The sequence below is a fragment of the Dicentrarchus labrax genome, unplaced genomic scaffold (genome assembly GCF_905237075.1).
Source record: "Dicentrarchus labrax unplaced genomic scaffold, dlabrax2021, whole genome shotgun sequence".
NCBI lineage: Eukaryota > Metazoa > Chordata > Actinopteri > Moronidae > Dicentrarchus > Dicentrarchus labrax.
Window position 1 is genome coordinate 8,648,174 of NW_026136708.1, and position 13,980 is coordinate 8,662,153.

At 40.8% G+C, this 13,980-nt stretch overlaps 2 protein-coding genes across 2 annotated transcripts; both read left to right on the forward strand.

Moving 5' to 3' along the window:
* Positions 1-1,926: 1,926 nt before the first annotated feature.
* hsp90aa1.1 (heat shock protein 90, alpha (cytosolic), class A member 1, tandem duplicate 1) lies at positions 1,927-6,534 on the forward strand. The gene is made up of 11 exons (XM_051407981.1): positions 1,927-2,108; positions 3,041-3,190; positions 3,295-3,661; positions 3,765-3,898; positions 3,989-4,294; positions 4,415-4,580; positions 4,727-4,917; positions 5,011-5,158; positions 5,279-5,547; positions 5,661-5,994; positions 6,110-6,534. The coding sequence occupies exons 2-11, from the start codon at positions 3,041-3,043 to the stop codon at positions 6,217-6,219; spliced, it is 2,175 nt and encodes a 724-aa protein (XP_051263941.1). The 5' UTR covers positions 1,927-2,108; the 3' UTR covers positions 6,220-6,534.
* Positions 6,535-6,944: 410 nt separating this feature from the next.
* Positions 6,945-12,912, forward strand: hsp90aa1.2 (heat shock protein 90, alpha (cytosolic), class A member 1, tandem duplicate 2). The gene is made up of 11 exons (XM_051407980.1): positions 6,945-7,098; positions 8,758-8,907; positions 9,123-9,489; positions 9,611-9,744; positions 9,843-10,175; positions 10,287-10,452; positions 10,576-10,766; positions 11,258-11,405; positions 11,532-11,800; positions 11,922-12,255; positions 12,443-12,912. Exons 2-11 carry the CDS (start codon positions 8,758-8,760, stop codon positions 12,553-12,555), a joined length of 2,205 nt encoding a protein of 734 aa, XP_051263940.1. The 5' UTR covers positions 6,945-7,098; the 3' UTR covers positions 12,556-12,912.
* Positions 12,913-13,980: the final 1,068 nt, after the last annotated feature.

Sequence of the window (13,980 nt, forward strand, 5' to 3'; positions counted from 1 at the left end):
ACAGCGCATGCGTTGTACCGTTGAAGTCCTGCAGCCATGCGTACAAAGTCATGTGAGACAAAACTAGAAAAATAAACAGTGTAGAAGTGTAGAAACCAGCTTCCAACACCGTATCCTGCACCTAACAGACTAATCATGTAAAATGAATACACATGATAGACAAATTGCTTCTATTTAATACCGTTTATTCATAAAAACACCTGTAATCTAAACAGCTGCAATGTATTTTAACTCTATTGTAATTATAAGTCAGGCAACGTTTAGGTTATGTTTGTACGGATGTATTTAGATCTACTTAAATTGTCTATTTCTCTTTCCCAAAGAGAAAAAAGTGTAAAATGCAGAAAAACAGTAAAGTAAATCAAACTAAAATAAATCATCATCCAGCTCTTAATTCCAGGAACATTCTTTCTTTTATCACTGTTCAATTCAAACATGCATGGACTCTGGCCTTAGCAAACTATTTAAACTATGGTGGATCTGGTTCTCTACCTCAGAAAATATCATCTTACAGTGATTGCGACAGTTCTCCATGTTTCTCAGTTACATGGACTGTCAGCTTCTAGTAGTCTCTGCCATCGGCTGGAAACATTTTGATTACATAACAGATCTGTAGCAGCAAGTGAGATACACTGCCATCCTCTGGTCAGCTGAAGTCACTGACAACCACACTGGACCAGAGAATTCTAGTCTTCTATCTTATGAAAGGTTTTATCTACTATGTAATCCCACATTAGAAAATCCCTGTGTGTGAGTTGTTTATGGTAAATTACAAGTGTTATGGAAGATGAGGGGTTTAAACTACAGTATGCTGGTGGGCCTGTGCATTTTCCCTTTTGGCTGTGACTGCTCTCATCAACATACTGTATGTTTTGCAAATTTGCTAATCATAATTTTATGTAATTACTATTCCCTGTGTTCCCAAGGCCATGTATCACCTGTGTTTTGACTCATGCTACATTTTAACGACCATATTACAAAACTGTTCTAGTAATGTTTCCTTCAACTGAGAAATACTGCAATGTTTTCACAATATTTCTCACTAATCATGACACTGAAAGTCATTTATTATAGTGGAACTCAGTACATATTACATACATTATTTAAATTTGCCACAACACATGTAAAAGCCGCAAGGGAGAACCAACACTTCTGAACTTTTGAATCCAAATTCGCTTTAGCATTGTCATTGATAATCGGACCAGGGCCTGATAACTGTCCCAAATGTCTGTAATTGTGTACCATAAACGTTGAATGTTAACACAACTGATTCTGTTTGCAAAGTCCATCCGGTGATGAAGACCACAAAATGTGTCTGAAAAGGTCCTGTCGGTGGACCTTGTACCAAGAATTAGTCTCTAAAACTGCTATAACAAAGTTTATTAACATTAATCCTGTTTTAAAATATGAAATAAATTCATGTACAGCTCACAAAGAATCTCAGGAGCAAATTCTTTTAATGTGTATCTCTTCTTCTTATCTCGTCTGTAAGATATATGAGTTGCAGTGGTCTGTCCAGCTGCTTCACATATGTGAAACCTTTGAATTCACCCCAATCTTGCATGCCAAAAAAAGAAACGGGCCTGCTGTCCATAGGAAGCCCTATGGTATGTGTGTGTGTCTGTATCTATATTCAATGAGGTACCACGACAGCAGCTGATAGCAAAGGCACTGCACAGCTGTGACGCTTACAGGGGGGTATGGGCCCTAACAGCTAGACAAGCTATCAGGAAAGCTCTCAGTGTGAGTGACAGGCACTCCTTGTGACTCTGCAGCCCTATAAGGGCACATTAACTTTAGGGTTCTGGTGTCTCACTCACCGACACCCCCTTTCCCAGCCTTCCTTTAACACCCCCCTCACTGTAGTGAACGTATCTTCTGGAAGCTTCTGAATGGGAGCTTCGAGAAACCACCCCTTAAGTATAAAAAGACACCGGCGTGTCGTGGGGTCTGCATAGAAAACTCAGTTGAACTCACCAGGAGAGACTTACTCCCCAACAGGAGCAGCAGCGAAGCACACATTTGGAGCTCTTCGAGAAGAGAAGACAAGCTCAGAGATACATTTGACGACTATCTCCAAGAAGTGACTGTTGAAAAAGATATTCAAGGTAAGACTGGAACACCTAAAAACAAATACAGCTTTCATTTTCTAAATGAAAAAAGGACTAGCATGAATACTTGATACAAATTAGAATACATAAAAATGAAACAAATGATAAAACTGCACAAATACAAATAAAAGTACACTTCTTTTAGAAGTTTAATATTAGTTATTTGTAGTGTGGCAGAATAGCCTCTTTACCATTAGTATCCTAGTTAGACTGTAACATGCAAGGAGCACATGGCAAGCAGGGTGACCCTTAGTGTGAGAGCAATGGCGGGTGAGCAAGAAAACTGGCCAGCACAAAGAGCAGATACAGCAGTTTCACATCTTGGTGCAGAAAAGTAAAGAAAAACAGAAAACATTATAGTAGTTGGGGCATTGATTAAATACAATGGAATCACATAGATACCAACTTTAATAAGGCATATTTTAACCATGATAGTTTTTTAACTTAAAGGACCTGAAGAAACGTTATTTTTTTTTGTTTAAAATACAAATGCCCTACACATGAATAAAGATAATAGATCATTAGTGGTCTGTAGTTAAAAATCAGATCTAGTTTTATTCCATCTTTGAATTTCTAGCTTCAATTCCTTCCTTTAACATGAAGGTGTTGAATGACAACTTTTGGGGGTTGGGGAAAGCATCAGAACTCCACCCATTCTCCACATGGCAAGTGATTGACAGAAGGAACATGTGTTCATCTACCATCAGCAATAGCTACCCTCTTCAAGCCATGAGGCTGTCCTTAATAAATGGCACATAGAGCTTTTATATTTAAAAGCAGGGAATTACTTTCAAGATATCTAACACATCATTTTTTAATACATTTTTATTTTCAGAAGAAATTAGTAAGCTTAAACATTTTATTTTATTTAGATTTTATAAAATTATTTGATTAAACATAATAAATATGTAATATGCGCTTTCCTATAGATGCCTGAGAAAGCTGGACACGTTACGGAGGAGGAGGTGGAGACCTTTGCCTTCCAGGCTGAGATTGCTCAGCTTATGTCCCTTATTATCAACACTTTCTACTCAAACAAAGAGATCTTCCTTAGAGAGCTCATCTCCAACTCCTCAGATGTAAGTATCAGAACTTTACCATACCTTCCTTTGTTATTCAAATGTAAGCAGCCCATACATGTATGCAAAAGTCACTTTATTAACAAGCTTTTCTTTTCGGACAGGCCTTGGACAAAATCAGATATGAAAGCTTGACAGACCCCAGCAGACTTGAGTCCTGCAAGGAGCTGAAGATTGAAATCAGGCCCGACCTCGTCGCTCGCACCCTAACCCTGATTGACACAGGTATCGGCATGACCAAGGCCGACCTGATCAACAATCTGGGCACAATCGCCAAGTCTGGCACCAAGGCTTTCATGGAGGCTCTGCAGGCTGGAGCTGACATCTCCATGATTGGTCAATTTGGTGTGGGTTTCTACTCTGCCTACCTGGTGGCTGACAAGGTGACAGTCATAACCAAACACAACGATGATGAGCAGTACGTGTGGGAGTCTGCAGCTGGAGGCTCATTCACAGTTAAAACTGACCCTGGTAAGACTGATTTACATGATTCTCCTGAGCTGATATAATACTCTATTCAACAGTTTGCATAATTAATATGATTTGACTCATTACTGCTCTCATCATCTTTTAGGAGAGTCCATTGGCAGAGGCACAAAAGTGATCCTTCACCTCAAAGAAGATCAGACAGAATACTGTGAGGAGAAACGCATCAAGGAAGTTGTGAAGAAGCACTCACAGTTCATTGGCTACCCTATTACACTTTTTGTAAGTTCTAACTTCCATTAGCAGTAAGAATTTGCCATCTAAAAACCTAAAAATAACAGATGATATTAACACAATTTTCCTATATTCAAGGTTGAGAAGACAAAGGAGAAGGAAGTGGACCTTGAACAGGGTGAGAAGGAAGAGGAAGTTGAGAAAGAAGCTGCCGAGAACAACGACAAACCTAAGATTGAGGACGTGGGTTCCGACGAGGATGAGGACACAAAGGATGGCAAGAACAAGAGGAAGAAGAAGGTCAAGGAAAAGTACATGGATGCTCAGGAGCTGAACAAGACCAAGCCAATCTGGACCCGTAACCCCGATGACATCACCAATGAGGAGTATGGAGAGTTCTACAAGAGTCTCACCAACGACTGGGAGGACCACCTGGCTGTCAAGGTAAGCTAAGTTTACTGATGCCACTGAAGTGCCACCTAACTACCTCTTTACAACTTTTATCATCACTTAATGTAATGTTTTTAAAGCTAATAAATTAATATTTCATTCTTCTCTCTGTAGCATTTCTCAGTGGAGGGTCAGTTGGAGTTCCGTGCCTTGCTCTTCGTACCCAGAAGGGCTTCTTTCGACCTCTTTGAAAACAAGAAGAAGAAGAACAACATCAAGCTGTACGTGCGCAGGGTCTTCATCATGGACAACTGCGACGAGCTCATCCCTGAATACCTCAGTGAGTACCACTGAATTAAGATATTAACAGTTTATATGCCTTCTAGCGCTCATAAATCATAATCATTTAAGATTATTGTATGTTTAACTTTAATAAAGAACTTACTCTGCCTTTGGAAGATAAACAGTCTTTTCTTCTCTGTTTAGACTTCATCAAGGGTGTGGTGGACTCTGAGGATCTGCCCTTGAACATCTCCAGAGAGATGCTGCAGCAGAGCAAGATCCTGAAGGTCATCCGCAAGAACCTGGTCAAGAAGTGCCTGGAACTCTTCACTGAACTCGCCGAGGACAAGGACAACTACAAAAAATACTACGAGCAGTTCTCAAAGAACATCAAGGTAGGCTGATCCATCTGTATTTAATTCACTAACCCCTCAGACTTTTTTCATGCTTGATGTTCAATATTAAAAATATATAATTTCATGTTTCAGCTTGGCATCCATGAAGACTCTCAGAACAGGAAGAAGCTGTCTGAGCTGCTGCGCTACTACACCTCAGCTTCTGGAGACGAGATGATTTCCCTGAAGGACTATGTTACGCGCATGAAAGACAACCAGAAACACATCTACTACATCACAGGTTAGCTATTGAACTCAATTTCCATTATTTTCTTTTAATACTTTTGCTTAAATGTTTTCTCAAAAGTGATTTAGTTATAATTAGCATATAGATTCAATGAATTTGTATTAACTTTCACAGGTGAGACCAAAGACCAGGTGGCTAACTCTGCCTTCGTGGAACGCCTTCGCAAAGCCGGCCTTGAGGTCATTTACATGATTGAGCCCATCGATGAATACTGTGTCCAGCAGCTGAAAGAGTATGATGGCAAGAACCTGGTGTCAGTGACCAAGGAAGGCCTGGAGCTGCCTGAGGATGACGACGAGAAGAAGAAGCAGGAAGAGCTCAAAAATAAATTTGAAAACCTTTGCAAGATCATGAAAGACATCCTGGACAAGAAGATTGAAAAGGTAATGGCAGAAAAATTGTCTCATCTAACTTAATGTTCCAGTATTATTATGCTAATATAGCATGGTCAATTTTGTTTGAGGGGGATTATAATACAGCATTTCATTACTGACAGGTCACAGTCTCCAACCGTTTGGTGAGTTCCCCATGCTGTATTGTCACCAGCACCTATGGCTGGACAGCTAACATGGAGAGGATCATGAAGTCTCAGGCCCTTAGAGATAACTCCACCATGGGCTACATGACAGCTAAAAAGCACCTTGAGATCAACCCTCTGCATCCAATCGTTGAGACCTTGAGGGAGAAGGCCGAGGCTGACAAGAACGATAAGGCTGTGAAGGACCTGGTCATCCTCCTGTTCGAGACTGCCCTGTTGTCTTCGGGATTCACACTGGAGGACCCACAGACACATGCCAACCGCATCTACAGAATGATCAAGCTTGGTCTTGGTATGTTTCATTCTCCCTGACTCTCTACTGACATGGCATACATTACAGGAATGAATATGCTTATGATACATTAATAAGTGGCTTTGGTTGCTCATGGATGCATTCTCATTCACAGGCATTGATGATGACGATTCTGCTGTTGAGGACATCATTCAGCCCACTGATGAAGATATGCCAGTCTTGGAAGGAGATGAGGACACATCAAGAATGGAGGAAGTTGACTAAAATATTTAGTAGACTCTTTCCTGCTTTTTTAAGTTTTATTTTTGTAAGTTATATTGCTTCTTCAAATAGACATTTAATTTTAACACAATTCCCATCTCTTAAACAGTATAAACCTGTCAATACAAGCTAATTAATGGATTGAATGTACGCCACAGTGTGGCTTAGTCTACATTGTATAAACTGCTTATATAAAACTACTGACAACCATTAAGAGTAATATAAAGTCACTGGAAATTTGACTTATGCCTCTTTTTGTAACTGTTAAATTTTTTATGAAATGCAATCAAATTTGTAATAAAATGTATTTAGAAATAAGACCGATCTTTCTTATTGAGTCTATTTCATGATGAATTTAATCACTTTGTTTGCTTCCTACAAACTAATACTAACTGGAAAGGGACATTCATAATACAGGTGTAAAACATTTATCAAGTTTATCCTTTATTTTATTAGCCTAGATCTTCTGGAATTTTCTGTTAACACAGCATGGTTAATTCTAGTATCCCAAACTTAACCAACCAATCAACGAAGCCAACGAGCACTAGCCAATCAGAGGCAGAGTATAGGCGGGTCAGAGGCAGAGTTTGACCACCCGGCTCCGCCCGGCTCATCCTCCACCTCCCCTCTATTCCCGCCCCCTCCTTCCAAGAGAGCGCAGTAAGGCGTGCACACACATAATGATTGGCAGACGACTCGGCCTGTCAGCGACCACCGTCGGGCTGTAGCGAGGAGGATTGTTCTGGAAGCTCAGGTCAGGATTTCTCGAACAGTCTGTAAAGGTACTAAAGCTGCCCAGCTACCCCCACTAGACAGCTCACTGTCCGGCTCGACTGCGACTTACAGGCGACACATTTCAATTTCGACACACTGAGGACCAAGGTAAATAATTTGAACATTTTTTTATATCATAATAACGGACAACGAAAAAGGATAACTGATAAAATATCATATTAAACACTTTAACATTGTGTAAGCTAATAGTAGCTTGGTTATTATATTAATAATTAATACTAATTTAAAGCTCAGGTGTTTTCCATCGAGGCTGATATTTAACAACATCTGACATAGAGATGATGAAGACTAAAGTGAAGATGGTATAAAATATACCGTTACTTAATGGCAGAAACTATTAAGGACTACTACTACTACATGCTTGTCGTTTTTTGTTTGGACAATTTACCTTCAAGGTTTGTGACAAAGTCATTATTTCCCCGGTATGTCAGCGTTAGTTGAACATGTCAAAACTTTTTTCCAGCATTATCTTGGCAACTATCCCGTCCACATTACCTTCGCATTGCTCAAAGCTGGGAAACAGCAGCCACATGGTGCATTAGTGGTGCACTGGTCAGGCAGGAATTATGTTAAGTGGATGCACAACTTGAATCAGATTTGCTGAGCGGAGACATTGTTGGCAGATCTTTTTTTTTTTTTAAGTCCGTGCCACCCTCCATAATGATCCAGTGTTCGGCCATCATTCACAAAACCTCCTCAGACGGTTGATAGGAGGAGCTTTCGATTTCTATGGAAACTGCCAGAGAGTTCTGTTCGCCTCTTGGTACCTTCTAGAAACTTGCATTTCGGCCGAGAAACCGGAAGGTGGAGTCATTTGTGCTGATCCTGATATGCAATTCTAGCCATGTGCGCCTCTCTTATCCTATAATAACTAATCAAGACAAGGAGAGAGGAAAACAACTACACTGTCATTAATTATCTTAATTTGTGGGCTCAAATACAGGAATCCATCACTGTTATCTTGGCTGTACAACTTAGTAATAATCAAGTTCAAGACAATTTATATTTAAACTGCTGTGTACATTTAACTTTCTATGTTCACTTCTATCATACCAATACATTTGTATTGCCTTTGCAGAATATAAAATGTGTGTTATAGTATCAAACTTGCGGAAAGGCAGACGCAGACAAGAGGGATTATAGGCAGGTGGAGCGGTGAGCAGAGCTGCACCGTCTGTCACGCCACCTGCCTGCACAAGCTATACATGCTCTCACATAAGCCATTATTACGGATGCATACCCTGCTGCTATTTCAGATAACAGATAACTGTCAACTGACTGCTGGTCAGTGTTTTAATAGTGGCGCTGAAGGGGAAGGGCAGTATTAATGGATACACATTGTGTGTGTCAAAGGTATTGATTCAGCTCTAAGGTAGTTTTTTGAGGCTGGCAGTTTGTGGTGGTGTTGATTGTATTATATTGTGAGGTGTAACTTTTAAGTACTTTGGAGATTACCCCAGGGTGATTGGCAGTGCTTGTCGCTGATGTGACAGCGGAGTGAGTCACTGTGCTGCAGCCTATCTACAGACCGATGAACACGATCGCTCACACACTTCCATAACGTGCCTCTAACTCTGTAAAAACATTATTCGTTATTGCAATTATGTGCTATAATTCAAATAATTGTGCAGGCCTGTAATTTAGGGAGACAAATACCAGCTGGTAGGATGTAGCATTTATGTGCGTTTGCATGTGTAATCCATGATATATGCATATTCTACAAATTAATTTGTCGCCTCTGCTTAGATGCCTGAATTACACGACCAACCAATGGAGGAGGAGGCTGAGACCTTTGCGTTCCAGGCTGAGATTGCTCAGCTGATGTCTCTGATCATCAACACTTTCTATTCCAACAAAGAGATCTTCCTCAGGGAGCTCATCTCCAACTCCTCAGATGTAAGTTAGTCATATAATTATTCTAAAGCTGTTAGTCCCATGTTGTGTTAAAGGTGTTAATTGAGCTTGTTCTAAGGGAAGTATTGTTATATGTTGTGGCTATAATACGTCTATGCATATGCTGATAATCAAGGAATGGGAACTGACAGATATTGACTAATTAGAATATTTTTATTTCTGTCAGAACGTTAAAGTAATTATTCTTTTTCCTCCAGGCTTTGGACAAAATTCGATATGAGAGTCTCACTGACCCTAGCAAGCTTGACACTGGCAAGGAACTCAAAATCGAAGTCATTCCTAACAAAGAGGAACGCACCCTAACCCTGATTGACACAGGTATCGGTATGACCAAGGCCGACCTGATCAACAATCTGGGCACAATCGCCAAGTCTGGCACCAAGGCTTTCATGGAGGCTCTGCAGGCTGGAGCTGACATCTCCATGATTGGTCAGTTTGGTGTGGGTTTCTACTCTGCCTACCTGGTGGCTGAGAAGGTGACAGTCATAACCAAACACAACGATGACGAGCAGTACGCCTGGGAATCCTCTGCTGGAGGCTCATTCACAGTTAAAGTGGACAACTGTAAGTAATGTAAAGCTATTACTTTGTTGCGATTTACAATTTAGTTTTATTGGTAGGGGTACCTACAGGAGGTGCCCAGGGTTGTCTGTAACTTGCATTGACCCATCTTTTCCCCATATAGCTGAGCCCATGGGGCGTGGTACCAGGGTGATCCTACACTTGAAAGAAGACCAGGTAGAATACACTGAAGAGCGAAGAATCAAAGAGATTGTGAAAAAGCACTCCCAGTTCATTGGCTATCCCATCACACTCTTTGTAAGTGCTATTTAAATTGTCTTTTTCCAACTTAATTTACTCAAGTTAAACCTGGGTCATTGACCTAATCAAAAAATCACGGCCATGTTTTTATTCAGGTTGAGAAAGAGCGTGACAAGGAGGTGAGTGACGACGAGGCCGAGGAGGAGGAGAAGGAGAAAGACAAAGATGAAGACGAGGAGAAAGACGAGGACAAGCCCGAGATAGAGGACGTTGGGTCAGACGACGAGCACGACCACGACCACGACCACGACAAGTCTTGTGACAAAAAGAAGAAGAAGAAGAAGATCAAGGAGAAGTACATTGACCAGGAGGAGCTGAACAAGACCAAACCCCTGTGGACTCGTAACCCTGATGACATCACTAATGAGGAGTATGGAGAGTTCTACAAGAGCCTCACCAATGACTGGGAAGACCACCTGGCTGTCAAGGTAGGTCTCCTAGTTTACAGTTTGTCCATATTAGACTTATCTAATACAACTAAGATGACCAAATTTGAAAACGGAGCCTATAACGGACCTAATACAATATTTTTTCCACAGCACTTTTCAGTAGAGGGTCAGCTGGAATTCCGCGCCCTCCTCTTTGTGCCTCGACGTGCTCCCTTCGACCTCTTCGAGAACAAAAAGAAGAAGAACAACATCAAGCTGTATGTGCGCAGGGTCTTTATCATGGACAACTGCGACGAGCTCATCCCCGAATACCTCAGTGAGTATTAACCCAACTGTGGAATTACTAGCTTATACATTTGGTAAATCAAATAATCATAATATATAATCTTGGAAAGTTTAATATATTGCTCACCAGGCTGTCTTTACTCTCCCTGTTTAGACTTCATCAAGGGTGTGGTGGACTCTGAGGATCTGCCCTTGAACATCTCCAGAGAGATGCTGCAGCAGAGCAAGATCCTGAAGGTCATCCGCAAGAACCTGGTCAAGAAGTGCCTGGAACTCTTCACTGAACTCGCCGAGGACAAGGACAACTACAAAAAGTACTACGAGCAGTTCTCAAAGAACATCAAGGTCAGTGTCCTCACTTTGCACTGTGTAAGCTGTTTTCCTGGTCTTGTCACGTTCAAACATTTGGCAGCTACCTTGCATTAAAACCTTGTGCCGTGGTTTGATGCGATGTTAAAAGGTTGTCTATCCTATGTCAGCAGGATGGAGCTTGCTTTTGCTTCAGTGCAACGTTTTAGTTAATCATAACCCTTTGTTCCTCTGACCTTTTACACAGTAACCATCTGTCTGATCCGTTGGCCATATTGTCCTACTGTAAAGCTGCTTTCAGTCTTGTTTTGAGCTCCTTACTGCCATCTTCTGTTTAAACTGAAGCACTCTGATTATCAGTGGTTACAATTTATAGACCAATATCAGTGTTTTTACATTTAACACTGGTATAGTTAATGAAAAGATAATGTCAATTTTGCCAGAATTGAATGTCAACTCAGTTGTCTACTGATGCAACTTTCTTTTAAACTGCGTGTTACTGACATTTAGTTTTCTCTGTCTTTTAGCTTGGCATCCACGAGGATTCACAAAACAGAAAGAAACTGTCTGAGCTGCTGCGATACTACACCTCAGCTTCTGGAGACGAGGTGGTTTCCCTGAAAGACTATGTTACACGCATGAAAGACAACCAGAAGCACATCTACTACATCACTGGTGAGGATGCTCTCCATCTATGGGCTGTTAATGTACATTAAAAAGCTATTTAAAATTAAGTGAACTGAGTTAATTAATGTGATTTTTATGTAAACGTGTGACCACATTACAATGCCTGTATTTCAGGTGAGACCAAAGACCAGGTGGCTAACTCTGCCTTTGTGGAGCGCCTTCGCAAAGCCGGCCTTGAGGTCATTTACATGATCGAGCCCATCGATGAGTACTGTGTCCAGCAGCTGAAGGAGTTTGAGGGCAAGAACCTGGTGTCAGTGACCAAGGAAGGCCTGGAGCTGCCTGAGGATGACGACGAGAAGAAGAAGCAGGAGGAGAAGAAGGCTCAGTTTGAGAACCTGTGCAAGATCATGAAGGACATCCTGGAGAAGAAGGTGGAGAAGGTGAGCAGAAATCAAACAGCATTAAAACAACCCATGAGGTGTTGTATGACTCTATATTGTGTATAATCTACTGTTGTGTTAATAAGGATGAAAATGGTATTAATTCTTGTGACCTCCGCAGGTTACAGTATCCAACCGCCTGGTCTCCTCCCCCTGCTGCATCGTCACCAGCACTTATGGCTGGACGGCCAACATGGAGAGGATCATGAAGGCCCAGGCTCTGAGGGACAACTCCACCATGGGCTACATGGCAGCTAAAAAGCACCTTGAAATCAACCCTGACCACCCCATTGTGGAGACCCTGAGGCAAAAGGCAGAGGCTGATAAGAATGACAAGTCTGTGAAGGATCTGGTCATCCTGCTCTTTGAGACTGCCCTGCTCTCCTCAGGATTCACCTTGGACGACCCCCAGACTCACTCTAATCGCATCTACAGAATGATCAAGCTGGGTCTTGGTGAGTATCTTTGTTTGTTGACCCAATGTAAATCTTTAATGCTCTTTCTTAACTGTGCTCCTTGCAAATTCATGAGCTATGAATTATTTCAGTTCACTGCGCCAAACGTCTGCCAGTAAAGGGATTTTAAATAAACAATAACCTGACTTTCACTGACTCTTAATCTGCCTCCTTCCTTCTCTTTTAGGTATTGATGAAGATGATCTGACACCAGATGATGTCACCTCTGCCCCCACAGAGGACATGCCCCCTCTTGAAGGAGACGATGACGACACATCCAGGATGGAGGAGGTGGACTAGGCCTGTTTCTGTTGCCTGCTAGCATTCAGAAGTAGTGTTGTAAAAAATTTAAAGTTTAATGTTGTAAATGAGCCCGAAGTGTCCCTCCCTTAACCCCTTTTTGACCAAGTTCACTTTATTTTCCCCCTCATATTGGCATGGACCATATGCAGTTCAGATTCATTCCTTTTAGAACTTTATTTTAAAAGTTGACACTTTTTGTATCTTGAGTTTTATTTAATGTGTTTGTTTTTGTATTGATTGACATTCCAATGTTCTTTGAGTGTTTTTACTTTAATTGTAAATATATCAAAATTCATACTGGTACTTGAAACGGGTGGGACCCATGAATAAAGATTTATCCTGCTAACAAGTCAAGTTTTGTTCATCCTTACTGTCTGTCTGATAAGTTTACAACAGATGGATTGCCTATCCATTTATATTTAAGTGGTTAACTGCAACAAGACAATAGAAAAGTAAATATAATTACAGTATTATCAGGTGAAGATAAGTTACATACTTGGGAAAGCAATAAATTGTTTGAACTTCAAACTGCCATGGAGGGGGTGTAAAGATTTACAATTCTCTACAATTCTACAATTGAATAAGTTCAGTAAATTCTAGCTCTACTGCAGGTAAAATGTGGCATGTGCATGTATCATTGACCAGGCAGGGACTCCTTGGCTGACTCCACAAATACCTAGCATAGGACAGGATTACAAAGGCTTATTCAAGGACATGAACTGTGGTTGATAAGCAAATATTACAATACTGATACATTTTACAAGCTGCAGCTGTAGTGATGTGAATATTTCGTAGCCTTTGTGACATAGTTATATGTAACTGATTAAAGATAAGATGAATTGATTCTTCCAAGGACATTGTGTCACAGTCACCCACTAGATTGTTCTGACAGGCTGGACAATAGTATCTGAAGCCAATACAGGAATGATACTGGTGCAGAGACAGGAAATTAATTTATTGCAAGAAAGAGCTGAAAACACTTCATAAATGTAGGACCTTTTGCCATGTCATAGCAGGAAAAATACTAATAACATCAATAATGGCTCTGTTTTGTTCAAGTGTCCTTTAAAATGACAGTGTGACATTTTGCCATATTACCTATAGACAGACAAAAAAAATATCTTGATTTTTTTGGGGAAAATTGGAATTGATGTGTGCAATTCAGGGAGAAAAACAGACACAGTAAGTGACAGTGCAATAGACAGTAGATGGCAGTAATGCAACACTAAGGGTGACTGCTGCTGCGTTCAAATGAAGCTGCTCAAATATTCTAGAAAACTGTGAGGCATAGTGGTGTTTACCAGCCAGAGGAAAATAGAAGTTAGGTTAGGACTGGAACTCATAAGATCTATTGTCACAGTGAAGTTAATAGACTATCGAAACATGCCTCAGAAGAATGTGAGCGATATTCAGTAACAGAAA

Bases quoted from the DNA above. Each gene is read 5' to 3' on its own strand.
- hsp90aa1.1 (XM_051407981.1), top strand. From the start codon at position 3,041: ATGCCTGAGAAAGCTGGACACGTTACGGAGGAGGAGGTGGAGACCTTT. The intron at 5,548-5,660 runs GTAATGGCAGAA...CATTACTGACAG, and splicing joins TGGACAAGAAGATTGAAAAG to GTCACAGTCTCCAACCGTTT. The intron at 5,995-6,109 runs GTATGTTTCATT...TCTCATTCACAG, and splicing joins AATGATCAAGCTTGGTCTTG to GCATTGATGATGACGATTCT.
- hsp90aa1.2 (XM_051407980.1), top strand. From the start codon at position 8,758: ATGCCTGAATTACACGACCAACCAATGGAGGAGGAGGCTGAGACCTTT. The intron at 10,176-10,286 runs GTAGGTCTCCTA...TTTTTTCCACAG, and splicing joins AAGACCACCTGGCTGTCAAG to CACTTTTCAGTAGAGGGTCA. The intron at 10,767-11,257 runs GTCAGTGTCCTC...TCTGTCTTTTAG, and splicing joins AGTTCTCAAAGAACATCAAG to CTTGGCATCCACGAGGATTC.